Source organism: Microcebus murinus, chromosome 14 (genome assembly GCF_040939455.1).
Source record: "Microcebus murinus isolate Inina chromosome 14, M.murinus_Inina_mat1.0, whole genome shotgun sequence".
Classification (NCBI taxonomy): domain Eukaryota; kingdom Metazoa; phylum Chordata; class Mammalia; order Primates; family Cheirogaleidae; genus Microcebus; species Microcebus murinus.
In genome coordinates, this window is record NC_134117.1 from 2,208,800 (window position 1) to 2,235,267 (window position 26,468).

Sequence of the window (26,468 nt, forward strand, 5' to 3'; positions counted from 1 at the left end):
GATTACGATTTATGGAGAATACTTTATTAATTAAGGGCAGATAATGAATGAGGTGTTTATTATTAAACACTTTTAGAAATTTTCAGAATGTTAGATGGCAAACTTGAGCCCCGACTGTGAATATATGATATGCTGATATATTTCAAAGTAAATTCCTTTGTAAACTTCTGCATTAATTCAAATTTATTACAGTAAAAATCCCTGTAAGTCTCCCTACACACCAAAGTCCAAAATTCCTTTAAGAGAACTTCTCCAAAAGCTGAGATCTTTCATAAAGCAAATACAGATTGTACAGCTCCAAAACCTGCTTGAATTCAAGTTATCAAGGTTTAGAAAGGCAATGAGAAGCACCCAGTCTGTTTAAAGGTATACTGCACACACATTAGCTTTTCACACCCCACCTGTCACACTCAGCACTCTGCCACGGACAGCACCCGCAGCAGTCATTGAGGCTGCAGAGAAGAAAACACAACTGTGCCAAGTTTAAGCCATGAGCAGTAACAAGACAACTGGATCCTGGCTCTGAAATGCAGAGGTAAGCAAGACTTGGTCATTTCACGGAAACAATGACATTTCTATAAAAGCAAAGAATATCCTCCACATATTCACTAAATTGGCACTAAAATTTCTCCAACGTAAATTAGATCTTCCCAAGTTTGCGTGACTGGCTTGACTGTAAACAACAAAATTATGAGCTCTAGAATGCAAACACCAAATCCTTGATTTCTATTTAGAAAAAAAATGCAAAAACTGAGGATTTAAAAGTGTTTTAAATAATAAATGGTAGACTATTTAAAACTTTTTAAAACACTTACCTTTCCTCTAATTTGGGAGCTTTGGGGCAAACTGTCTCTAGTTCTTGGGAGGCTTCTAGCTCCTGAAATAAACACATCTATATCAGTTTAAGAAAAACTTCAGTATAACATAAATCTCCTTGATCATACCATAATATAGACTATTGATCAATAACCTCATCAGAAACACTATTTACTGCAGGTTCTTATTAATACAGAGATTCATAAGAAAGCTATATTTTAGATTTATTACAAAACTTAAAAAAGCTGTCTGGGGGATGGGCATGCTCATAGCTGTGACTCTGGCAGTGAAAAGGCAGTTTATGTAACCAAAGAATTTGGACCCCCGTAATATTCTGAAATTTTAAAAAAAGGATGTTCTAAATGAAATTTCTTTACAAGGTACAGACTTCTCAATTCTAACCTTAATTATATCAAGTCCTCCTATGAGCTCTCCAGAAACATACAGCTGAGGATAGGTAGGCCAATTGGAATAGGTTTTGAGTCCCTGTCGAACCTCTTCATCTGAGAAGATGTCAAAACTGCTAAATTGAATATTATGTTTGTGAAGAATCTCCACCATCTGCCTGCTGAAACCTGCATACAGAGAAAGAAGATAAAGAACACATTCACACGATAAATTAATTTGAAGTACATACCTATTGATACAGATGCCTGTGTCTTATTTTGCCAATGATTTAATTAGCACAGCTGAATAGTATGTAAAGAGAAAATAAATTCCAAGAATCCCTTACTTGACCTCAAACCCTCCCACGTTAACTATACCATTAATAAAACTGTAAGTATTTAAAAAACGTGGTGTGTGTGTATTTATCAAAGTTCCTCTTGAATATTAGGAACCTTTTTGTTGTTGAAGAAGAAACAAAAGGCAAAGACCTGAAGCCCAGACACCTGCTCCATCCATCCACCAAGTGATACAAGAGAAGGCCTTGGATGGTCACCTCCCAGCACCTTCCTCCCACTCAGGAGACTGACCTGGACACCCTGCACAGTCCTCAGCTCTCCTGTTGTGAGTCTACAAGAATCAACTCCGAGGGGGGTGGGGGGAGGAACCTGCAATTGTTATTTTTAACAACTATTTGACTATATTGAAAACCCAATTCTGTTTAGTTTCTATTGCCATTTTACTACTTCCTGAGTATACACTCCAGAAGTTCTCAATCTTTACCATCTCTAAGTAGGATAAATTAAAAATCAAGAAGGTATGTGTTCTTTTTTAGTCTAAAATGGGTATAACACATTGAATTTTAAAGCTATCTTCTCTGTTGTCATATATGAACTGTCAACGGATTGACGGTATTCTTTCTCATTTCATGTCATAACTTGACAGTTTCCTTTCTAAAACTATTTACATTCCCTAAAGTATGTAATGTGATTTTTTTTTACTATACTGTAGTGACAATTTTATGTTCCATGATTTTATTATACTTTTGTGACACATTTTTATTCTCTACTTTTTTGACATCATCTTATTATGACATTAGCACTGAAGAATAAGAGTGTGAATATCAGTCTTTTATAAACCTATTAGTCTAGACTAAAATAAAGGTATTTTTCTTTCCATAAGCTAATTCTTTTCAATTTTTTTCCAGTACTTTGTAAGATCCTAGTCTTTCATACCTCATTCTTCTTTTCAAACATAGTTGTAATTCACTGGAAAATACCTACTCTTCAGATTCAAAATTCCTATAAGACTTAACAGCATCAGTGATTATTTTTAAATAAAAGCAAATCATAAAATTCAGTATAAGATTAATTGCAAAAATAAGCTTTACCTGATATCACCCAAAACATGTTTACTATTAAAACATGGATCTACAACTGAGCTCCAAACATTTTCCAGATCTACAGTTTATTGAGATGAAGCACTAGCATTTATTTGTATAGCATATAAGTTGCTTTTCTTACAACTGAAGTGTTAAGTTCATGTACAGCCTGAAGTAAAACACTTGATTCTGAAATTTTTTCATTCATCTGGGAGTTCATTAGTAAACAGCTAACAGCTGATTGCTGATGGTTATTCTGTTGCCAATATATTAACTCATTTCTACTGTAACTGACTGAGAAAAAGCTTTATTTTAGCTTTAGGCAATTACATGCAGACTAGAAAGATTGATTGGTAGTATTTCATTTTTAAGGGTTAAAGCAGCAGACTAGAAATGTTATGCTTAAGCATAATAGTAAGAAAGCTTTATTCTAATAACAAAATATTTACACACTTTTTAAAGAAAAATGCATGCATGCAATACAAAGATTTAAAAGTAGGAAAATCGTGTTCAGCTGCCACAGACTCACCATTTCTATCCATAGTCATTTCTACTCATGACATGAATAATAAGCCTAACTGCCACATCTAATGACTACCTAACAATAAAACCCTAAAGAATACTTCTGAACCTGCTGTTTTTGTGTGTAGCTTAAAAAGTAAAAACCCAGTTAGATGACTCTCACTGCAGGAGACATTTCTATACTGTGGCTCAAATACCTTTTGCTTTGCTAAAAGCTTTGTGAACTGAAGTAATTACAAGAACTCCCAAATAACTTAATCAACCTGCTTAAGGATTTAACATTCTGTTTAAAAAGATGTGTATCTCAGTGCTTCTGGAAACTCTTCCTACAACATAAGCACATTCCTGTTTTCATGAGGAACACAGAATACAGACGATCCAATTCTCTGACAACTGAGACCCTATCAACATGTCAGGTTCCTGATGCAGGTTGAATTCTGCAGGTAGAGCCCAAAGCGACGGGGCTTTGGGCAGAATCAGAGCAGAATCAATGAAGGAAGTGGCTGGTCATGGTCACAATAAAAACATTTTCCAATTAATTCTATGTAAATATTTTATTTAAGAATAGCAACATCCTAAAATGATCTACTTGCTATATGTGATAGACATGTAGCAGAAACCAAAATACCTGGAAACAAAAATGCCTATCGAATTCCCTGTCTTTTACTATCTAAACGTCTAATAACACCATGTTTTTCAGAATGCTGACATGTTTTAAAGCTTTTGTATTCTAACTATTTATTTGTACAGTCTTCCAAATGCCACTCAGTTAATATAAAAATGTCTGAAATACATCTTCAATTCAATTTAACCACTTTGGTACGAGCATCGACTATAGTCGATAGCTACAGAGGAACCAAGCACTGACTTTAGCTGACAGCCATGATATGAAGGCGCACAGCCAAGTGTCAACTTTAGCCGACAGCCGTGATATGACTTTTCTAATTTTTCATTTATCAAAATAAAATTGTGAACATTTAAAAATAACATAATGAAAACATAGATGTGTATGTTACCTATGCTGATTTACATGACAAGTAAAGCTGCCTGTGAAGTAAAACAAGCTTTCAGTGCTTTCAAGCTTTCCTCATCATACAAGAGCAAAACGGATTCGTACCAAAGTGGTTAATGCAATAAAAAGCAGAAAAACTATTCTTTCTAAGTTTACCTCTAATTTACTTGAAAAACCATACAACATTTGCATTAAAAAGGCCCTCTAAGAATGGCTTCACACATCACCAGGAGGAATTAAAGGCCTAAGGAGGGCCCTGGACTTGTCCCCAGTTACTGGGGCAGCAGAGTGGGCCTGAAGCTCGTGGGCATAGCACACACACAGTCTACCCCTTTCCATCAGACCCCTACGCATCCCTTCCCCAAGCTTCAATTTTGCCACCTGCCAATTTCATTAGGTTATCATTCAGAAAAGACTAAGAGACTGCTATTGTCCTATCCCAAAGATGAGAATACTGTGTTGGTTTTACTACTGGTTTGCTATGTATAACCTGTCATACAGGTGCACCCACAGCCAGTTCTACTGCACTTCAGTCTTGAAGGAAGGTACTGAAATCTATTTGGCTGATGTGGTAAAGTTCTTATCATTAGGCTGCCACACAAAGTACCAGAAATGATTTTCATGCCTAATATAAGAAAGTGAATGGGAACCAGTTGCAACCCCATTAAAAACAAAAGAACACACAAATATAACACTACACAGAGATTGTCTTTGCTATCTCTAGTTAACTAGCACAGACTAAGTTAGCTGTGTAACACAGAAATAGCAGGCACTATGTAAACACTGGCAAGGAAATTTTTCAGGCAGTACTAACAGAAAAGGAAATCATTTCTTTGTCTTTTACAATAGAATTCATCATGGAACTTTATTTTTAAAACTAGGCTTTTTCATAACTTAATATGTAATTTGATTACCCTATAGTGAAGAATTTAGAATTCTCATTGGAAGCTTGGCTATTTTTATAAAGTCACACTGGACATGCCGTAATCATATCAATAGCATGCTTAATTCTACTGCCACCTATCTTAATAAATTCCCTCCCGTGCAGTTGAAATAGATACTTTTAGAGTCTCAACAGCATCATCAAAAGGCATTAAGTGCTCAATTATGCAACATGTTAGTGGTGTTCTAGGCATAGTAAAAAGAAAACAACATAAATCCAATACCAGAGGGGTCAAATAACTCTAAAACCTACTTAAGGACAAAACTCTAAGCATATATGTGTACAGAAAACAAGAGTGACTATCAGCCAAGAATTAAGAATCTTTAAATTACTAACAGCTATAAATTAGAAATAACAGCAATTGGTGAAAAATACAATCATTAGACACTGACAGACAACAGGGTAAGCAAAAGTCCACAGAGTGGACACAGAAACACTTAAGAAAATTCTGCAAATTTTAAAACTGCTGAATCTGAACTAGGTGAGGAAAAGGAGGCCGCTAAGAAAGAAAACTGCTAATAGTAAAACTAAACAGACAAGAGACCCATTAACAGAGAGAGCAGTACGGCAGTTAGAACCTGATCCCAACTCTGCTACCAGGTGACCTTGGGCAAGGTACCTTCCTATCTTTGGGTCCAAGTATAAAACAGATTCATTTTAAACTTACATTAAAAAACACAAAACTTATGTATAAAACAGATCTGAACTAAATGATTTCTAAGACCTCTTTTGGTTCCAATATTCTCTGAGTCTATAATGCAAACTAATCCTTAAGACCAAATTAGATAATGCGATCAAGAATGATAACCTTTCAGACTTTCTGAAGGTATGTAAACACAAGCATAAGATGTATGATATAGCTTGGAAAGAGCATGCCCATCTCAACTATACCCTATAGTGGGGTAAAGCACCCACTTTGTTTACATTATCTTAAAAGCAGCTTCTTACCACATCGTGGTTCTTGAGGAGTTCCTTTCATGAACAGCATGCAGGGGGCAGCATGAGTTAACTTCTTCAGGCGAAGGTTGAGATCTTTAAGATGCTCTTTAGCGCTGGGTGGGAAGGAAGCGCTGCTAGATGCATGTCGCTGAACTTTTTTGGTCAACTCTGGGGCATGTGCACCATCTAATCGGTCGATTTTCTGAGAATTCTAAAGTTTAAAATGTCATTTAGAGTATGTATGGCATTCCTTCATCATCTCTACATTTTAGATTCCAAAATTATAACAAGCACATAGTTCTAGCCAATTTTTAAAGGAGTTAACACTATTATTGGAGAAGTGGAAAAAAAAATTGATTAACATTTGCCTGTACTGCATCTCAATTTTAGACTTAGTTTTTTTTTTTTCTTTTCTTTTCTTAGGAACATACTGGGGAAGGATTGCAACATCTCAAAGTCACACCTGATCAGAGTCTAACCTAAAACAAAAAGGATTGCTCCCACACTTGCTGGGATGAGTTTATATTAAGTATAAATGAGTTATTTGGGGAGCTATGGTAACACACATGGCTCTGAAGCACAGATTTGCACTCACTTCCCAAGAGTCATTAATCAAACCAGAACCAGCCAGATGTTCCATTATGTCCAGGCACATGCTCTAAACAACCAACTTCCGATCCAACTCAGGAAACACTGGGGGTCTACAGCCATGTGTCTGGATTTTGATCAAGAAGCTCCAGTTCTGGCTGCTGGCCCTCTGCAGTCCATGCCACTTTTCCAAGATGCTGGCAAGCAACTGGCATGGTCCTCCTCTTCAGCATCAGTGCAGAAAATGGGACTATCAGAAAAAAGGTGGAAAGCCAGGGACAACCACCAATGCCTAATGTTCGGGGATTAGGAGAGAGGGTAAAAGAAACAAAATAGACAGTCCCACGGCCCACTACAGATGGATGATTTCTTGTACCACCTTTATCCTTACCTTGAAAAACAGAAAGGTAGGAACAGAACTAATTTCATATTTTTCAGATACTTCAGGAACAGCTTCAGCTTCCAACTTTTAAAATAAAAAGGAATTCAAGCTTGATTATTAAAAAGTCCTTTTTTACTACTTCAATATGTAAATCAGTTTCACAGGCATTATCCCTTCGAGTAGCTGGTGTTTTAAAGAGTATGGTACAAAAGTTTATGACATATTTACATTTAAATGAGACTCACTGGGCTGGCATGTCATCCACTGAGTCTACAGTGTCAAAACAGGTTCAGAGGTTTTTATTTTGTTGCACATTTCAAAAGATGCCTGGAGGCTGTGAATAAAATTTTTGGTGCACTAGTGACCTAGTAAATTTTCAATCATATGCAGCTACTACTATATTGAAATCCATAAATCACTGACCCCAGTTATGTCATGATTACAGTGCTTATTTTCTGCCCACAGCAATTCTTGCTGTTTGCTCTATTGACTAATTTCAAGAGGCAGTACATCATGACTGACAGTTGCAGCCTTCTGCAAATTATGAAGCAAAAAAGAGTATTTCTTCAATAAACTATTGATGTCTGATAAATTTTGCTTTTAACTCCTGCAAGGCTGCTAAGCAGATAACTTGCTAGGTTACGTGCTTCCAGTCTGTTCAAACATGTAAATGCCTTTTAAATAAGATGACTGCACAGTGTTTGATAATTTCCTGGAGGCCCCTTAACAAAGTAGGATGTGATAACCTGCTACATGGATTTAAAACATATTTAATAACACAATTTCCAAATAATTAGAGTACAATCACTGTAAGCTATTTATGTAGGTCCTTATAAACAACAGACTTTTAGAAAAACCAAGATATATTATATCTTTCCCTCACAGGACTCTCAATTTAATATAAACTTTTTGAAACCAATAAAAATCTGTATTTACATTATACCTGTAGGAAATAAAATTTATTGATAAATTATATTGTTAAAAGTTTTTAAAATATATACACTATTTTTCCAAGAGCGAAAGATTTCCACTGGGCTTGAAATACTATTTTTATCTGGAGCTTTACCCGGTCAGGTAGCGTCTATCAGAATAAAGCTGGATGATGCGGTGGGAGGCAGAGGCATTTGTCTTTCATCTGTATCTTCCATCTCACTTATTCTTGTATGCTCTCTTATTACCTTAATCATTTTCCTTTAGAACACCCTTTTGCAATGGTATTTTTAATTATCTCCAGTTTTTAAAATGTATTTATGTGACAATTCTATAAATTTTAAATCAACATCAACTATCCAATAATCTGAAAAAACAGCAAAAAGATAAAGCATTCTGAGACAGCTTTTTAGAAGAGACTAAGTTTTAGAAACGTTTGTGCTATTTTCTTTCACATACACAATCCCACACTCGACCAACGATGACCAGAAACGCTGATGATGAGGGCACGCCTCCACTACCGCCCCCCAGCTCATCATCTTCTCTCAGGTTAACATCTATCGAGTGCCCACAGGCACTGGGCAGTGTGCTGGGCTCAGTAACAATCTCCACCTTTAGTACGACTAGATTCCAACAGAAAAGTAATGCAAATCAAAAAAGAAAATGGCAATACTAAGTAGAAATAATGTAACAGTCTTAAACCAGAACAAAACAGGTAACATCCTGATAAAAATAAATTCCTATATCCTTTTAAAATCTTATTTCTTCTCATATTCCTGCTGGTTTCCCACAGGGTCTGTTACTGGCAACTCTGCTGGGAAGCAAATGACCTCTTGTGATTCCTGCTGAAGCCAGAGAATCACCACAACTGCCTCCCTCCAATCAGCTCCAGGAAGACAAGTTCACAGCACAGAGGTGATGGTAACAAACAAGTCCTCCAGAATGGGGGAAAGGAGTACGACTTAAAGCAAAACAGTTCTCCAGAACATCAAGGGCATCTGAAGTCCTAAAACCTTTGCAGCACTCAATTCTTTGGAAATATTTTTTGTTGGATCTAACAGGTGAAACAATGAAAACAGAAATATTAATATATAAATATTTTAAAGGACCTGCATTCGGAAGAGCTCAAAGATGATCACCAACAGCCATCTTTCATGAACAACCTACTCTGCCATAAATCCTGACAGGCCCTTAACATAAACTGCCTAGCCCACTTATAGAAGGTACACAGCGTGTTACCATCTCAATGTTGTTAGTGGTTAGGAAAAGAGGGGGCATGATGGTTAATTTTAGGTGTCAACTTGACTGAGTTAAGAGATCTCCAGCCAGCTGGTAAAGCATATTTCTGAGCTTGTCTGCGAGGGTGTTTCAGGAGACTGGCATTTGAATCAGCCGACCAAGGCGAGTCGTGAGGATGCCCCTTCACCCAACAGGCCGAGGCCTGGACAGAACAGTAAGGTAGAGGAAAGGTGTATGCTCTCTGACTCGTGGCTCACACTCTCTCCTGCTCCTGGAGCTGAGATACTCATCTTCTCCTGCCACTGGACATCACAAGTCCAGGTTCCCCAGCGTTTGGACTCCAAGACTTGGACCAGTGCTCCCCACCCCCAGGTTCTCGGGCCTTGGACTGAGAGTTACACCATTGGCTCCCTTGGTTCTCAGGCCTCCAGACTTGGACCAGCTAGGCCACCAGCTTCCCTGGTTCTCCAGCTTGCGTACAGCAGCTGGCGAGACTTCTCAACCTCCATAACCACATGAGCCAACTCCCACAAGAAATCCCTCCTCACGGCTACATCTATCCTATCGGTTTTGTTTGTCCAAGAACCCTAATTCAGGAGGTAACAGGTCCAAAGACACACAGTAAGTGGCAGAGCTCAGAAACAAATACAAGTTTGTTTGACTACAAAACCTGTGTTTTTCACTATACTAAGGTTAATTTTTCCTACGACTATAATAAAAAAAGATCACATTTCAAAGATAAGATTTATACATGACTTAAGGACCAACCAGATGTGAATGTTTCCAGAACAGAATCCAGGGAAAAAATGCCTCTAGAGGAAACCACTTGCTTCCAAAAATCTCAAACTCTGGAACCTTCCCACACGGCACGCTATGTCTACAAGGAAGAGGTGAAAGGGACAAGGGAGGCAGCAGGTGAATCCAGGTGGGGAATACTCTGTCCATGTATGGACTCAATTAATCCTCACAGTAATAGGTACTGTCATTGCACCCATTTTACAGAAGAAACTGGAACTTAAAGAGGTTCAGTAACTTGGCCTAGATTACTGCTATGGTTTCAATGTGTTGGAACTTAACCCCCAAGGTGGTGGCAATGAAGAGGGGCCTCTGGGAGAGGCAAGTGCCATTAAAAAAGAGTCTGAGGGAACTAGCTCTTCCCTACTTGCCCTTCCACTCCTGCCATGTGAGAACACAGCAAGAAGGCACCATCTTGGGAGCAGAGAGCGAGCCCTCTCCAGATACTAAATCTGCTCGTGCTCTGATCTTGGACTGCCTAGCCTCTAGAACTATAAGTATTACCCAACCTGAGGCATGCTGTTATAATAGCACGAATGGACTGTGACAATCACAAACCTTTTGAGTGCTGGAGTGAGGCAGCGTGGCTAACCGCCATGCTGCCACTTCAGCAAGTCCAATGGCTACTGCTTTCCTCATTTTATGACCTTTCAGTATCATTCAGTGACAGGGACCACACCCACCTCCTTGCAACACTTGGCTTTCCATGTTTTCTTTTCCCCTAACTGTTGAGACTCAGTCTCTTTGGCTGCTTCCTTTCACCCCTGGCCACCCTATGACACAGGCATATTCCAGGACTGGGTCCTGAGCTGTTTTTGGCCCATCCACATTCACTCTCCTGGAGTAGTCTCATCCAATCCCAGAGCTCTCAGTGACACCAATGCGACAACAACTCCCAAGATCTTCCTGGCCTGGGCCTCTCCCGTGGCCTCCAGACTACACACTCAACATTTGCACCCGGAGCTCCCACTAAACCTGCTCCTCCCCAAGGCATCTCTAGCTCACAAATTCCATCCAGTTGCTCAAGTCAAAAAGGAGACAACCTTGATTTATCCATTTCTCTCACCCGCTACACATCCCATCCATCAACAGGTTTTCTGGGGTTCCCTCCAAAATATAAGCCAACTCAGATCACGGCATTATTTCGTCTCTTACCTGGCCTAGTGGAAAAGCCTCCTAACTGGTATCCCTGCTTCTCTTCTGCACCCTCCCTCTTTGAAACATTCTCCACCCAGCAGCCAGAGTACTGATGTAAGACAGGGTGGGTCTGTCACTTCCCCTGCACTCAGAATGCTGCCGAGTACACTGAACGCTACCACTGTCCACAAAGCCACCTGACCCTCCCCTCCAACCTCACGTCACACCCTCCTCCCTCTCACCGCACTCTAGCCCCACTAGCCTCCCACCTGCACCTCCAACACTTGGAACCTGCTAACCTAAAAGCTCTTCCCAGCTCTCCCAATAGCTGGCTCCTTTCCATTTTTCAGATTTCACCTCATATGTACAGCCTTCCAACACAACCTAAATAAAGTACCCCACCCATCCCAGTCACCATCTTTCATACCCTGTTTTTTCTAATGTAGAACTTATTACTATCTGAAATGATCTTGGTAATGTGTCTGTTTACCCACTTATTGTCTGTGACCCTTAGTGTTCTGTAACCCCAGTGCCCAGAATGTGTGGCGTTTAGTGTTCAATAAGTAAATTTTGACATAATATTAAACAAAGGTGGCCACTATAACTAAGCCAAGAACGGGAGTGGCCACTTGCCAACAGTGACACTGAGGATCTAAGGTTGAGGAGAGAACACTTAAGCCTGGCACTCAAGGATATTTGGTTAAACCTCATAAAGAGGCTTCCTTCTATTCTGTGATGTGTGATATTAAAAAAAGAAGAAGAATTTCAAAATCAAGTTTCGGCCGGGCGCTGTGGCTCACGCCTGTAATCCTAGCTCTTGGGAGGCCGAGGCGGGCGGATTGCTCAAGGTCAGGAGTTCAAAACCAGCCTGAGCAAGAGCGAGACCCCGTCTCTACTATAAATAGAAAGAAATTAATTGGCCAACTGATATATATATAAAAAATTAGCCGGGCATGGTGGCGCATGCCTGTAGTCCCAGCTACCCGGGAGGCTGAGGCAGAAGGATCACTCGAGCCCAGGAGTTTGAGGTTGCTGTGAGCTAGGACGCCACGGCACTCACTCTAGCCTGGGCAACAAAGCGAGACTCTGTCTCAAAAAAAAAAAAAAAAAAAAAAAATCAAGTTTCTTCTTTTTCAGATAGCCAAATATAATTTCAAAAGTTATTTAACAGTTTTGATCAATTTTTTTAAGACTTTTGCCAAACTTAGCCCAGAAGCAGATAATGAACCATGTTAATTGTGGTAATTTCTTATTACCAAGACGATATAAATAAAAGCTAGATTATTTTTAAGATTTAATAATTCTACTAGGATTATCTTATTTTTAGAATTCCTATAAAATAGAATTCAACATATGTTCTCTAAGATGCCAAATAAACTAGCCAATATTCTCTGACACTGAAATACAGGAATTTAGCTAGTAAGTTTGCACCTAGTTGTGCAGCTAGTTGCCCAACATTTCCCGTTTACACATAGTAATTACAGACATTTATAAATTAAGCAGTGTTGAGCTACATTTATATTTATATGGATTGTACAGACCTTTAGAAATTAAACAGTATGAACTCTATCTTAAGATAGCGGCACATTTCAGAATAAGAATAAATCAAACTATAAAGATCCCCATTTTTAAGATGCAAAAATACAAATTTAACTATATAACTCCTCCATACCCTTATTAACCTTATATCGTAAGTTACATGGACACAAAATACATGTGCAGCAGCTACTATACACACCAGATTAGTACTAAATTAAATACAATAGTATAAAATCTCACCCACCAGCTGGCTGACAGGTCTGACTTTAAGAATTTTGTACTGAAGAGCATTATGTGTTAAAATAAGCACCACAGCCTAATGGGATCACGGTAGTAAGCTGGAAGTGGGGCTGGGGAGACTGGCATGGGAGGCAGAAGCCACCTGACACCACAGGTAAAGGTCCCTACCTCAAGTATCTCACCATCTAGTCAAAAGGTCATTAAAACAGGAATTAAGGCCGGGCGCGGTGGCTCATGCCTATAATCCTAGCACTCTGGGAGGCCAAGATGAGCAGATTGCTTGAGGTCAGGAGTTCGAAACCAGCCTGAGCAAGAGTGAGACCTCATCTCTACTATAAATAGAAAGAAATTAATTGGCCAACTAATATATATAGAAAAAATTAGCTGGGCATGGTGGTGCATGCCTGTAGTCCCAGCTACTCATGAGGCTGAGACAGGAGGATTGCTTGAGCCCAGGAGTTTGAGGTTGCTGTGAGCTAGGCTGACGCCATGGCACTGCTGTAGCCTGGGCAACAAAGTGAGACCCTGTCTCAAAATACAAAAAAAAAAAAACAGGAATTAAATGACAATACAAACAAAAATACAAGGTATTTCCTAATAGCCCAATCAATGTCACAAACAAGTCCAGAAATAATTTTTTTAAAAAGCCACAAGAAAAAAAGGAAAGAGTTAATATAAAATGGACTGGATTTGGCTCTCAGATACAACCAGTGGCAGGCACCCAGCCTTTTCATTACCCACAGAGCCTTAGACTATCCCTCCTTCCCACCCTCTCCACCAGACACCGCATTTTAAAAGACTCTATCAAACAATTAATTAAATGATAAATGTGTATTCATTCCTATTTTAGGTAAAGACACAAATAGGATCAATATGAGATAAGGTACTACAAGGTACTACCAAAATGACTACATAATTTGCAAAGTAAAGGCACTAGACATTTTAGCTATTTAATGTTATTCTGAACAAATATAAGGTTTCTATAAGACTTTTAGTGAAAGCCTCAGGATGGGGCCCAGAACCTCAGGCTCTAACCAGATATAGCAGTGATTCAGATAAGTGGAACTTACCATAAACACAGTACCTGGAAGGAGTATGAATACACTATATAACCACATCAGCAGTATAGGGAATGAGGGATTCAAGATGCAAAAAAACATGAAAACCTTGCCTTTCAGCATTCAATTCCAATGAGTACAAACTATTCTGACCCGAAAACTTGTGACTAACTTTCCTAAGGTGGTATTTTACCATCTCCTACTAAATAAGAAATTGTTGATAGTCACAAAACCTTACAATCTGTTAAAAACATTTAGTTTAAGATCATTTATTTAAATGATTTTGTAAATCTCAGCCACAAAAATTGACTAACCCCTTTATTTCACAAGTTGAAAATGCCAAACTATTGCATCATTAAAAAAAGAAATCAGAAAAGTAGAACATTAGTTCCATACTCTAGAAATTTCCAAAAGCTCTCAATAGCAAAAGAACGCTATTTTAAAATGAACTGTATGCCTCTCTTACTGATCAAGGCCCATGATCTCTCAAATATTTTACTTCTCATTTGCTCACTATTGCTCAGTGAGTGCCTTTAATTATATGCCTTACAACACCCACGCAAATTACCTTTGCCCTTGATGAAGTTGATTGAAAGAAAGCCTATGCCATAGAGTGAATTTCTGGAAAGCGAAGACTCCTAGAAGAATGGCCAGTCTCGCACTATGTCATCCCCACGAAGGGCAGGTGCAGTCAGGCTCCCTCAGCCCCCACAACCTGGCAGGGCCAAGGACTTCTCCAACCTCTGGCTCACTGAGACACCTAAGCACTTGAACAACCTTAAATCTCACTTCCAAGTCTGGTACCAATGTGAGAAGTAATTCTATAATCACCTTAAATAAATCATTCAGATGGCAGCTAAGAACAATGTGTTACCTAAACCAGTAACACTATACACATAAAGGCAGACTCAGAACCATTACCATCATCTTGATTAATCTTACGATTGAAATGTTTAATCATTCATTTCACTTGTAATCATTATCTTTTATCACTGACCAAACATGCAGTTTTAATGTTCCCTTCTATTATTTATACTGGACATTTTAGGGTTACATTCTAAGGTTACATTACACATTTCATTGGAATTTTAAATAAGTCCTTAAATTTTAAAAAGCTAACTATTATATTCATATATGCTCTATCTGCATAAAGAAACACTGGAAGGATTCATACAAAATTAATACATGTAGTTACTTATGGGGTGAGACAACAGGGTTGACAGGGAAAAGTGGGGTGAGCTTCTCAATGTACACCTTTCTATACTGTTTGGATTTTTGAACCATCTGAGTACAATACCTGCTCAAAGCAAACTTATCTATATAGAAGCTGTCTGAAAAGTTTACCACCTACTGTACAAATGAATTAGCCTGTCACAATTCTGTGTTTTCAGTTTACATAAAAAGAGGCATATAGACAAATATAGTTGATGTTATTTTTAACCCCATAAATAGGTATACTAGCCAACATATTCTGAACTCAAAAATTCTGGTTTTAAAAAACAAGACTTTGGCTTTTTAAGTCCTAAGAATTCAGGGTTTTAAACACAAGGTGTGCCTTCCTTCCCAATAATTCATCTCTACGACTCTCAACACATATTTTGGCCCTGCTGCCTAAACCAGTACTAAGTCCTGAATGACAACTTGAACGTGTTAAACCAAGCAAGCTGATCCATGATCAGGACTGTGGCTTTCCCAGTGCTCATGCACTCAAAAGAGGCACCAGAAATGAGGAGCAAAAAGGAAGGAGGCAAAGAAGAGACTGTCTGGCTTCCCTCTCCCTCTGCACCCTACCAAGTCGGAAAGCCTTTCAGCTTCTCGTACAGGTTCGCATTTGCCCAACCCAGGATGGCAGCTTCCTCCTGCTCCCCCGGTCCCCAGCGACCTTGACATACCTACCCTTTCTTGGGTCATTTTCTATATCACACCTAGCTTTTCAATGACGTATGTTTTGTCTCTACTTTAGTTATCTTAAAACCACAATTCCTCAGTGAATTACCTAGTCCGAGTCTGCTCTCCAACACCCTGCCACAGCACCCCCACACTTGGCATTCACGCCCTCAAGGTTGGGTGAAGGAAAGTATACTTGAGAAACGCAACATCATTCTAAGAATCTCAAGAATAAACTACTGCAAAACTAACAGAACCCAACACCAATTATAAATATTTGGAATTTCACACCACGCCTCCTTTATATTAGTTAATACAATCTAATCTAACCCATAAATCAGAATTAAATTCATAGAAGACACAACACTGAGAATATAATACCTTCACAAATGAAACCTGCGGGTGCTCTTTAGCCAATTCCGCCATCACGTCGTTCATCTGCGTGCACTGGGGAGACCATGGTGCCCAGAAATGGATCACGAGTAGGGACCTGTAAATCAGAAAAATGCATTTTTTAATATTATACTAACTTTGGAATATACAGAAAGTGAATAAAATATTACATTGTTAATAACATATTTGCCCACCAAAGCTAGTGGGCGCAGTTGCTGGAGGAAATAAATGAGTTTTAGCATGCAAGCCAGTGTCTCAGATCAAAATCCAGGGAAAAGTACCTACTCACAATAGTAATAAATGCATTAAGTCAAATTCTTGGAGGTACTGGGGCCACTATAACATTTATTCAAAGAAAATAAAATCTTAATGGGAAAAATAAAATATAGGACCTCCACCCTCTCCTGGTTGGAAAAACATTAGTAAAATAACCTATTACTAATTAAAACCTTCGATATATTTTTCTAAACATTAGAAACCACATGATAAAATAAATGTGAGCCTATCAAAGAATATTAATAAATAGTAACAGACTCATTTTTGTTAAATATTTAATTCATACAAAAGAATATGTCATGTACAAGCTATAAATAACAATAAAATGAATTATCTGTGTGCCTACCACCCAGCTAAAGAAATAGAAAATGTCTACCATCTCTGGAGACCCTGTATAGCCCACCACAAAGATGCCCACCTTCACTAACCTCTTCAAGAGATAACCATCATCCTCAATTTTGTGTTCATCATTCTCCTACTTTTGTTTTCCATGAGTGCAACTAACCCTAAACAGTGTTTCATTTTGCACATTTTTGCAATTATATAAAGAAAAATTATACTAACTTTAGAAATAAACAAATGCTGATATACATTAAATTCTATTACCAAGAAAACTTTAAAAGAACTGCCTGAATTGTTTTATACTGTTAGAATTTTGTTGCATTCAACACTACAATATAAGAACACTCTGCAAGGTTCTTGAGACTCTTGCAGATGAATTTTCAAGTTAATGATATTTCCTGAGTCAAGATTTAACCCTTATGAAGTGGGTCTGAATATTCATTCATCTCAATTAATAGTCAGATAAACCAAGTATACCTTCAGGCCCTTGAGGAAAGTGGAAACATTTCTGTATTAAAGGCACATTGTGAAAAATGGCTGTGGATACATTATTACCACTAACATCAGTGTTTACTTTTTAAACATGGTATTGTCATGAAGGGGCATAATCATGACTACAAAAATCATGACAAAATGCGGAAAAGGAAGGCGGCCCAGCAGAAGACAGAAAAGAAGTCTTCTGCTGTTTCCAAAGACATACTTTTATTGTTTTGATACTATGCTACTAAAGATTTGCTAAACATTTACAGTACGGGCAGAACAGTGGATTAATATTATTAACTAAAGTCTTAGGAATCTCAGTGTATACCTATCTTATTTTCATACAAAATTATTTTGGAAAAGATATCTTTAAGTCTATTATCATACCCAACTGAAAACTGCTTCAGCTTTTTTTTTTTTTTTTTTTTTTTTTTTTTTTTTTTTTTTTTTTTTTTTTTTTTTTTTTTTTTTTTTTTTTTTTTTTTTTTTTTTTTTTTTTTTTTGAGACAGAGTCTCGCTTTGTTGCCCAGGCTAGAGTGAGTGCCGTGGCGTCAGCCTAGCTCACAGCAACCTCAAACTCCTGGGCTCGAGTGATCCTTCTGCCTCAGCCTCCCGGGTAGCTGGGACTACAGGCATGCGCCACCATGCCCGGCTAATTTTTTTTTTTATATATATATCAGTTGGCCAATTAATTTCTTTCTATTTATAGTAGAGACGGGGTCTCGCTCTTGCTCAGGCTGGTTTTGAACTCCTGACCTTGAGCAATCCGCCCGCCTCGGCCTCCCAAGAGCTAGGATTACAGGCGTGAGCCACAGCGCCCGGCCTGAAAACTGCTTCAGCTTTATAGAATTCTGTTCAAATATAATACGCCCTCTTAAAAAATGTGAAAATCAGTGGGAAAAGGTGACATGGAAAAAAGGACTAAGGACAACTAAACTGTGGGCAAGGAAAGGAATAACAAACTGTAAAAACCAGTAAAATAATACAGGTGAGAGAGGTGCAAGCCTACAATAAAGCGTCAGGCAAGCACTGGGGAAATCTCAGAGGTAAGTAAATGGGGCAGGATTTGGTGACAGAGAGGCACCACCTCTCTGCACACCAAGTTGTGCTTCAAGACTGGTGGCTAGTGGTGGCACTAGCCTGGAATCATAGTGCAGAAGCTGCCAACTTGAGAGGGTTAGTCAAATGGGCTATAGTATGATGTCTCAAGCTCAGGAAAGGGTCTGCACCTGAGGTACGGAGAAACACACAGTACCGGCGCCACGGCACAGACGGATGCAGGAGACCCAAAGAGACCCAATGCCTCAGGGGCTCCTCAAGACCAAGTTGGACAGATGGAGAAGGAACTTGTGCAGTGAAGGGGTCATGAGAGGAAGACAAAGGTTACAGGGTCTCCCAGAAGTCAAGAGTGGAGTGCCAAGAAGGAAGGCGTGACAATCAACAACTGCAGCAGGATGGGCAGTGAGCAGCAGAGCCCAACCTCAATGGAATGGCAGCAGCACAAGTCAGACTGCAGCACATGGAGGACAGGACTGAAGATGAGGATGCAGAGATCTTCTCTCTGATCTCTAAGAAATCTGCACTAGGCAGAGGAAAAGACAGGATCAAGGTATGTGCTTTTTTAATACAGGAAAATCTTCATCTGTTTACTTTGTAAGGGGCAGTGCAAAGGGGGAGGGGGAGGCCAGGTCTCAGAAGAGGAGGGGCAAGGGGTATCTGGAGCAGAGAAGACTCACCTTGCAGAAGGCGGGCAGTCTTCTCTGAGTCAGAAGCAAAGGAATTAAGAATGGGTAAGGCTACAAGTAAGAGAATAGATGCTCGTGGAGAGGGGAGGAGGGCTCGGAGAAATGCTACCTGAAGACTTCTTTTCGCTCAGGTAGGAAGCAAGGTCATTTGCTGAAACAAAAGAAAATAGAGGGCAGGGATCACCTGTAGGACTGATTAAAAAGATTGAGCTGTCCAGGGGTACACAAAAGGAAAGCAGAAGGCTCCAGAGGAAGACTCGCCTAAGACAGGAAAGGACACATTATAGGGACCCCCTCCACCCTACGCTGATGGGTATAACTTGCATCCTGTGGAACTCGGCAGCTTCAATGGATGAGCAGGTAGGCCTCACATCTACAGCGAGACTATGTTGTTTCCTCAAACACTGTTTCCTTTTCCTCCTGGGCGTTCAGCTAGACTGCCGTTCAGCTAGACTGCCGTTCAGCTAGACTGCATTTTCTAGGCCTCCCTGCAGTTGTTTGGAGCTCTGGCACTGAGTTCTGGCCAATATTCAGACCCCCCAAAACCCTTCCTCATAAGCCTCTGCCTACTCTATCTAGCCTTGCTCCTCAGTGATGCAGAGGGCAGGGGAGGTGCCAAGAGCTAAGGATGGCGAGAACAAAAGCAGAGCTCACAAAGGCCCTGTGCCAGAAGAGTGTTCATAGCAGTCTTATACATAATAACCCCAAACTAGAAAGAACCCAGATGTCCACAAGTGGGAGAAAGAGTTGCACATTCATGCAATGGAATACAACTCAGCAGTAAAATGAACCAACTGCAGATACATGAGGGTGACTCTTCAAAACATACTGAGCAAAAGATGACATACTAACAGAGAAACTGTATGGTTCTATCTACATAAAGTCCAAGAACAGAGAAAACTAATCCATGGTGACAGAAACAGATCAGCAGTCAGGGGAAAAGGGATGAAGAACTTCCTGGGATTCTATATTCTTGCTTTGAATGGTGGTTACTGGTGTGTCTACACAATATCAAAATTCATCACATCTGACAATTAAGATTTGTGCATTTTATTATTGTAAGTAATAACTTACTTTTAAAAAAAAAGCTGAGATGCCACTTTTCACCAATTTGACAAAGGAGTTTTTAAGTCATCATATTTAATGATTAAAAAAAGATGATGAAAGAAGCACTTTCATAACCTGCAGGTAAATATTAAATTCCGACCTTTCAGAAATTTCTTGCACATATGTATACATCTATCCTAAGGAAGTCAGTAAAGAGACAAAGATCTATGTGTAAGGATATTTTCCCATTATTTTACATAAATAACTAGAAAAATCTAAAGTTCAGCAATATAGTTTTTAATGGTCATAACAAATTATAAAGCCATTAAAAATCAAATTTTCAAAGAATTTTAATGCCATGGGAAAATGCTCACAATATGATTACATTTTTTAAATTAAAATAGGCCACCAAACTTTATAGCACTATGAGCCCAGGTATGTAAAAAAGAAAAAATTATGAGAATAGAACCTGAATTCAAATTTCAGTTCCATTATTACTAACATGTCTTTGAAGAGTAATTCAACTTCCACATCTGTAAAACAGCAATACCTAACACCCTGGCATGATGGGAAGATCAAACAAAAATATCTAAGTGTTTTGAAAACATTAAAACATAATATTAATGTTAATAATTACTTTAAATTATCCACAATATTCTCATATTTAGATGCTTAACTTCTACTTTTCAATTAAACACATTATGCCCAATATTACAAGGACATACTACTATATCTGAAACAAATATAAATGTCATCCTCTTTTGGATTACATGTAACTGGTGCACTGTTTGGGAAAACATGTATGGGAAGACTAGGTTCAAATGATGACTCATGTGATTTTAGGCAATGTAATGAACCTTGATTCTTCATCAGTAAAATAACTACTGCTGAATAAATAGTTTTCTATTATTACAGTATTCTGCTACTAGAATTATTCATCTGCAGATTAGCACCAGCTACCATTTATTAAACATATCATACACTAAACCTTGTAATCGCTCTGCAAATGGGTATTAATATTCCCACCGTATAGACCAGCTGAGGCTTCAGTAACTTAACATCTGATTAGATGACTTAAGAAAAAAGTTCAATTCATACCAAATTTTAAAATGGAGAAGCAATGATTTGGAAAGTAGACTTAAAATGTCTACATCAACATAAATGCTTCTGTTTTCACAAAAAACAGCAGAGAACTGCTCCTTCCCCACATGCCACACATCATTTCCCATGTGCCGGTCTAAACCAGTCACTAAGGAAAGGGAATATTGCTCTCTGGGTCATTCCCAGTACAGAACAGTGGCAAAAATCTAGACATTACTTCCACTTAAACTTTTTACCCACCGTATAGTTTCAGGACTCTTTAAAACACGAAGCATAGCCACTAAAATGTGAATCACACACACACAAAAAAACAGTCTCTTCAGGTGATGGTTTACGTTCAAAACGTTTATTTAGGACAGGGGCACACATGCCCTGCTCTTTTCAAGAAGCCACCTCTGGTGACCTCTGTAATCCTGCCGCACAAAGCTCTGTGTGTGTGCTGGAAGAATCAGAACAGAGGTCCCATCAGTGAGTAAACACCATCCCCCCCCCTTATTTAAAACAATTTCCCAGTTAAACTGAAAGAGCAGTTTTAATTAACACTTTAACTTCATCACTTCCATTAAAGCATTGTTCACCAGAAGTCAGAACTCTCATCCTTCCCCATTTTCAACAAAGGCAACTCCCCACCTCACTTGCACTCCCACTACAGTCTGCAGAATTTCACTCAGTAAGCATTTACTGCCTGCGAACTCCATGAAGGCACTCTGCTCCCCACTGAAGATGCTGAGGGCCAACACCTACTGAGTGCCTCCTGCATGCCAGACACCGTAGCATCTTACACGCACGATCGCACAACAACCCTGAGGAGGCAGGCACTAATCCACTCCGCCCTAGAGGAAACTGAGGCTGGGGTTATGAAACTTGCCCGGGAGTTACGTGGCTGGTAAGTGGCTGAGTCGAGGGCCGGGCCCCAGGCACCCTGACCCTAAAGCTCCATCTCAACCGGAATAACACAGCTGAGAGAAACTCAGCCCTTGGTCTATAGAATTCGAGGCGGTGTTACTCGGAAGCCCCACATACATGCCTGCACGCACCTGCCTGCAGCATCCGTGCCAGTGCACATTCGCACGACCCAGAGCTGCTCCCAACGCCCCCAAAACCGTTGTGTATGCATGCACCCCTATGGATCCCCGACTGTAGGCTTCTCAGAAGGGAGCAGCAGCAGCAGCACGTGCAGCAGACCAGAACGGACTCTCGGGAAACCCATTCGCGAAGCAGGACACCCTCGTCAACGGCAACAGGTGGAGTGTGGAGACGCAACCCTGCTGGCTGGCCGGCTGGCTAACTTCAGACGCTAACCCTGAGAGAGACAGGCAGGGCCGCCCGAGCCGGCGGGGCCTCGGTGGCTCTTCCCGGTGACCCGGGCGTCCCCGCCAAGGGAGGCTGGGGGAAGGCGCCGCCGCCGGCCCGCAGCGCCTCCGGGCCAGGGCCGCGGGAGGCCGGGGCCGCGGAGGGCCGGGGTCGCCCGCCGAGCTGAGTCACCGCGCCCCCCGCTCCGGGGCCGCCCGGGCCAGGGGTCGGCAGGGCGGCGCGTCCCCGCCGCCGGGGCCGCCGTCCGGGCGGGAGCGAGCCCGCCCCGCCGCCGCTCGGGCCGCGGGAGGCGCGGCTCGGCCCGGAGGCCCCGGGAGTCCGCGGCGGCGCCGGCCCGGTCCCCCGAGGCCGAGGCGAGCCGGGCGCCCAGGAGCCGGGACGGGCCGCCCGCCGCCGGCCGGGCCTCTCGGCCGCCTCCGCCCCTCTCCGCCGCCGCCCGCTTACCTGGCTTTGAGGCACAGCAGCTCCTCAAACTGCCCGGCCGAGCCGACCTCGGCCACCGCCGCCGCCGCCGCCTCGGCCGCCCCCGCCGCCATGCTGCCGCCGCCGCCGCCGCCAGACAGGAGCAGCCGAGCGCGGGCGGCTAGATAGGCACGGGCCGCCGCGCGCAGTGCGCCTGCGCGGCCAAAGCCCCGCCCCAGCACGAGGGGTCGCGCTAGCCCGGAGAGCCCCGCGGCGGCGCCGGCAGCCGGGCAGGTGCGGCTGGGGCGCGGGCCCCGGGGTGGGTCACGCGGCTCCTTCAGCTTGCGGGCCAGGCCCCGGCGGGTGACGGGAGTGGACGCGAGGTCGGGTCTGTGCACCGAGCGAGCTGGAGGCCGGCTGTAGCAGGGACTTGACGTGCAGGAGGGGATGCCCCGGGAGGTCTGGGGCCCTCGACTCCCACCCGGCGCTCCCCTCGCTCCTGGGGGGCCTGCGCCGCTCCCCGCGAGTCCAGCGCCCTCCTCCCCTCCCGCATCCGACCCATCGCCCCTGTGACCCCGGAGCGGCGGGGCCTGGGTGGGTCTGCTGGTGGGCCGGCGCCGGGACGCCCGCATCCTCCCACCTGGCCTGCACCGCCGTCCCTGGCGTTCGTGGGGCATCCCCCTGACGTGTTGGGTCTCCGGTGATTTCCTCTGCACCCCGCGGCGCGTGCTTCGCACCCGCTGCCTGGGTACCCTCGGCAGGCCCAGAACCCCCGCTGCCCTCCAGAGCCCAGCATCCGTCTGCTTTGGGCAGGGGGCCAACTTTTGTTGGATGTCCCCAGGCCACATGGGGCCAGGCCTCCGAAGCACCTCTCCTTTTGGGGTCCCCAGTCTCACTGAAGGCCATGGCTCCCACCCAGACGCTGGGGGCTCCTCCTGGACAGCCCTCCTGCTCTCTCTGGGCTTTAGATCAGGCGCCCCCGGAGGCTTCCTAACTAGCTGGGTGTTCCCAGGCCCCCCCTGCACCTGCTTTTAGGTGAACCTGTCTGAACTGTGCTTGTGTCTCACATTCTCTTGTGTTCTCAAGGAGGGAAAGAACTGGGTCTGTGTCCCAGTGCATGAAGTAGAGCTAGGCACATTGTAGGTGCTCATTCCGTGCTCTCAGCTAGCAGCTGGCAGAGAAAGAAAGTTAGCTGAGAAATCTGGCTTATGAGATTTCAAAGACTTTGCACAAGAAAAAAGAAATGTCACATATCATTAATAATTTTTATATTGTTTACATGTTGATAGTGTTAGGGATCTGCTGAGTTTTGTGAAATATCTTATTAAAATTAAATTTACCTCTGTTTACCTTTGGTTACTAGGAAACTTTGAATAACATAGGTGACTTTCATTTATGGCAACACTAATCTAGTGATCAAAGTGGCTTTTAGGAACCCTGTTATATATGTGCCTCACCTTCAAATATACACGTTACAAAAAATGGTAAATTCCACTTTAAAATGCAACAAGAGAACAATGAGGAACTGTTTTGTATCTTGCCTGTATTGGTAGGTACACAAACCTAAAAGTGTGATAAAATTGTATAGAACTAAATACACACAAGTGAAACTGAAGAAACTCAAAGAAAAAAAAATCAGTGAATTTTGTATGATATCAACATTCCTGCTTGTGATATCATATTACAGTTTTGCAAGATGTTACCATTGGGGGAAAGTGAACACAGAATCTCTATTATTTTTTATAGGTGCATATAAATCTACAGTATTTTTAAAAAGTTTAGTTTAAAAAAAACAATGTAAATAAAACCTTAGAGTTTACTGTGGAAAAATGCAATAGGAGGGGGAAACAATGTCTTAAAATGAGATATACCAATTACCATTATTAAACTTAGAATTATGTGTAAATAAAATATATAACTATATAGCGAAATGTAGTATAGAAAAAGGTCTCCAGAAGGATGCCCCCCCAGAGTATTAGGAGAGCTTGCCCCCCCCAGAGTGAAAGCAGAGGAGAGTTAAAGAAAAGTTCTTCACTTTTTACTTATATGCTTCTTTGCATCAGTTGTATGTTTTCAAAGAGCATGGGCTGCTTTTGTAATTTAAAAACTAATGAAATTATAATGCAGGAGGGAACTGTGCTACAGTGAATTTTTTTCCAAAAAAAAAAAAAGAGCACCCCTCAAATGGGCTTTTCTATAAATGCTGATTTTTTTCCCTTTAAGTGGGGTTTGCCAAAACTAGGATACACCAGCTGCACAGCAGACTCCCTGCTTAAAGAAAAATGGTATGAAAACTCCAAGATAACATTTCCAATTCTGCCCCGTCCTTTTTTGTAGTTATTGTAGAAGCCAAAGGAAAACCTCCTCTTTACCCTCCGAACTTTCGCTGAACATTACTGGCAAACGGCAGACTCATAGGAGAAAAGGCATACAGATTTATTTGATCATAGTTTTACATGACTCAGAAACCTTCAGAATGAAGACCCAAAGATACAGGGGAAACTGTCCATTTTTATCCTTAGGTTCAACAAAGTATGGACAGCCATGTAGAAACACAACTGGACAGAAGAGGTATGATCGAATGCTAACAAACTGGAACACTCAGCATGACTTGTGTGTTGGTCAGACTCTTCTTAGCCTCTGTGTAGCATTCCTTCTGGGTGCAGGGCATGACCCTGTCTGTAATGGGGTCCTCTTACATGCAGTCAAGCAATGTAGGTCAGATAATATCTTTATGGCCAGTTTTATTTATTTATTTATTTATTTTTGAGACAGAGTCTCACTTTGTTGCCCAGGCTAGAGTGAGTGCCGTGGCATCAGCCTGGCTCACAGCAACCTCAATCTCCGGGGCTCAGCGATCCTACTGCCTCAGCCTCCCGAGTAGCTGGGACTACAGGCATGAGCCACCATGCCCGGCTAATTTTTTGTATATATATTTTTAGTTGGTCAATTAATTTATTTCTATTTTTGGTAGAGACGGGGTCTCGCTCAGGCTGGTTTCGAACTTCTGACCTTGAGCAATCCGCCCGCCTCAGCCTCCCAAAGTGCTAGGATTACAGGCGTGAGCCACCGCGCCCGGCCTTATGGCCAGTTTTAAATGGAAAATCGGGGAAAGTTAGAGTAATATTTTTAGGTTTGATGTATGGGGAAAAGGGGTTCTGGTTTCCATGACCACCTTAGGGAAGAGTGATTCTAGTTTCCATGTCCAGCCTCAGGAAAATGAGGGGCCAGAGACAGGGGGTCACAAGAAAGAGAAAAATGTTTGCTTCTTAGGCTGGTTTTGAGGCCTTCATTTTGGGGTATCATTTCTTGAGCCCCAGCATTATCACTATTGATGCCAACGGGCCTAGGGTCAGCAGATGACCTCGTAGCTTTAAATGCTCAGGCGTCAGCAACAGACTACTTGGCTCAGCACTGAGCCCAGCCATGTTTTGGGGAGTTCAGGGGTATACAGGTATACGCTGGTACACAGTGCTTTCAGCCTCTGAAAGCCCTCACACACACAGGTCTGTATTGATCATTCAGCACTCCCTGGAGCTGACGATGTGGAGGGCGTCACTGCCCACCCCCACTTTA

The 26,468-nt window shown here is 41.6% G+C and overlaps 1 protein-coding gene across 2 annotated transcripts in view; it reads right to left on the reverse strand.

The window, feature by feature from the left end:
* Window positions 1–23,092, reverse strand: part of GLRX3 (glutaredoxin 3) — a 33,357-nt gene extending 10,265 nt beyond the window's left edge. The window contains exons 1-6 of one of the 2 annotated variants that reach the window (XM_012781417.3): window positions 22,935–23,091; window positions 16,174–16,282; window positions 6,977–7,051; window positions 6,007–6,208; window positions 1,219–1,391; window positions 816–877 (exon numbers count right to left, since the gene is read on the reverse strand). In XM_012781417.3, coding sequence (XP_012636871.3) covers window positions 816–877; window positions 1,219–1,391; window positions 6,007–6,208; window positions 6,977–7,051; window positions 16,174–16,282; window positions 22,935–23,026 — 713 coding nt within the window. In that variant the 5' untranslated portion in view covers window positions 23,027–23,091. Of the gene's footprint in view, window positions 1–815; window positions 878–1,218; window positions 1,392–6,006; window positions 6,209–6,976; window positions 7,052–16,173; window positions 16,283–22,934 lie in introns of both variants that reach the window. The other variant, XM_012781419.3, reaches the window with a different exon arrangement.
* Between the last annotated feature and the right edge of the window lie 3,376 nt (window positions 23,093–26,468).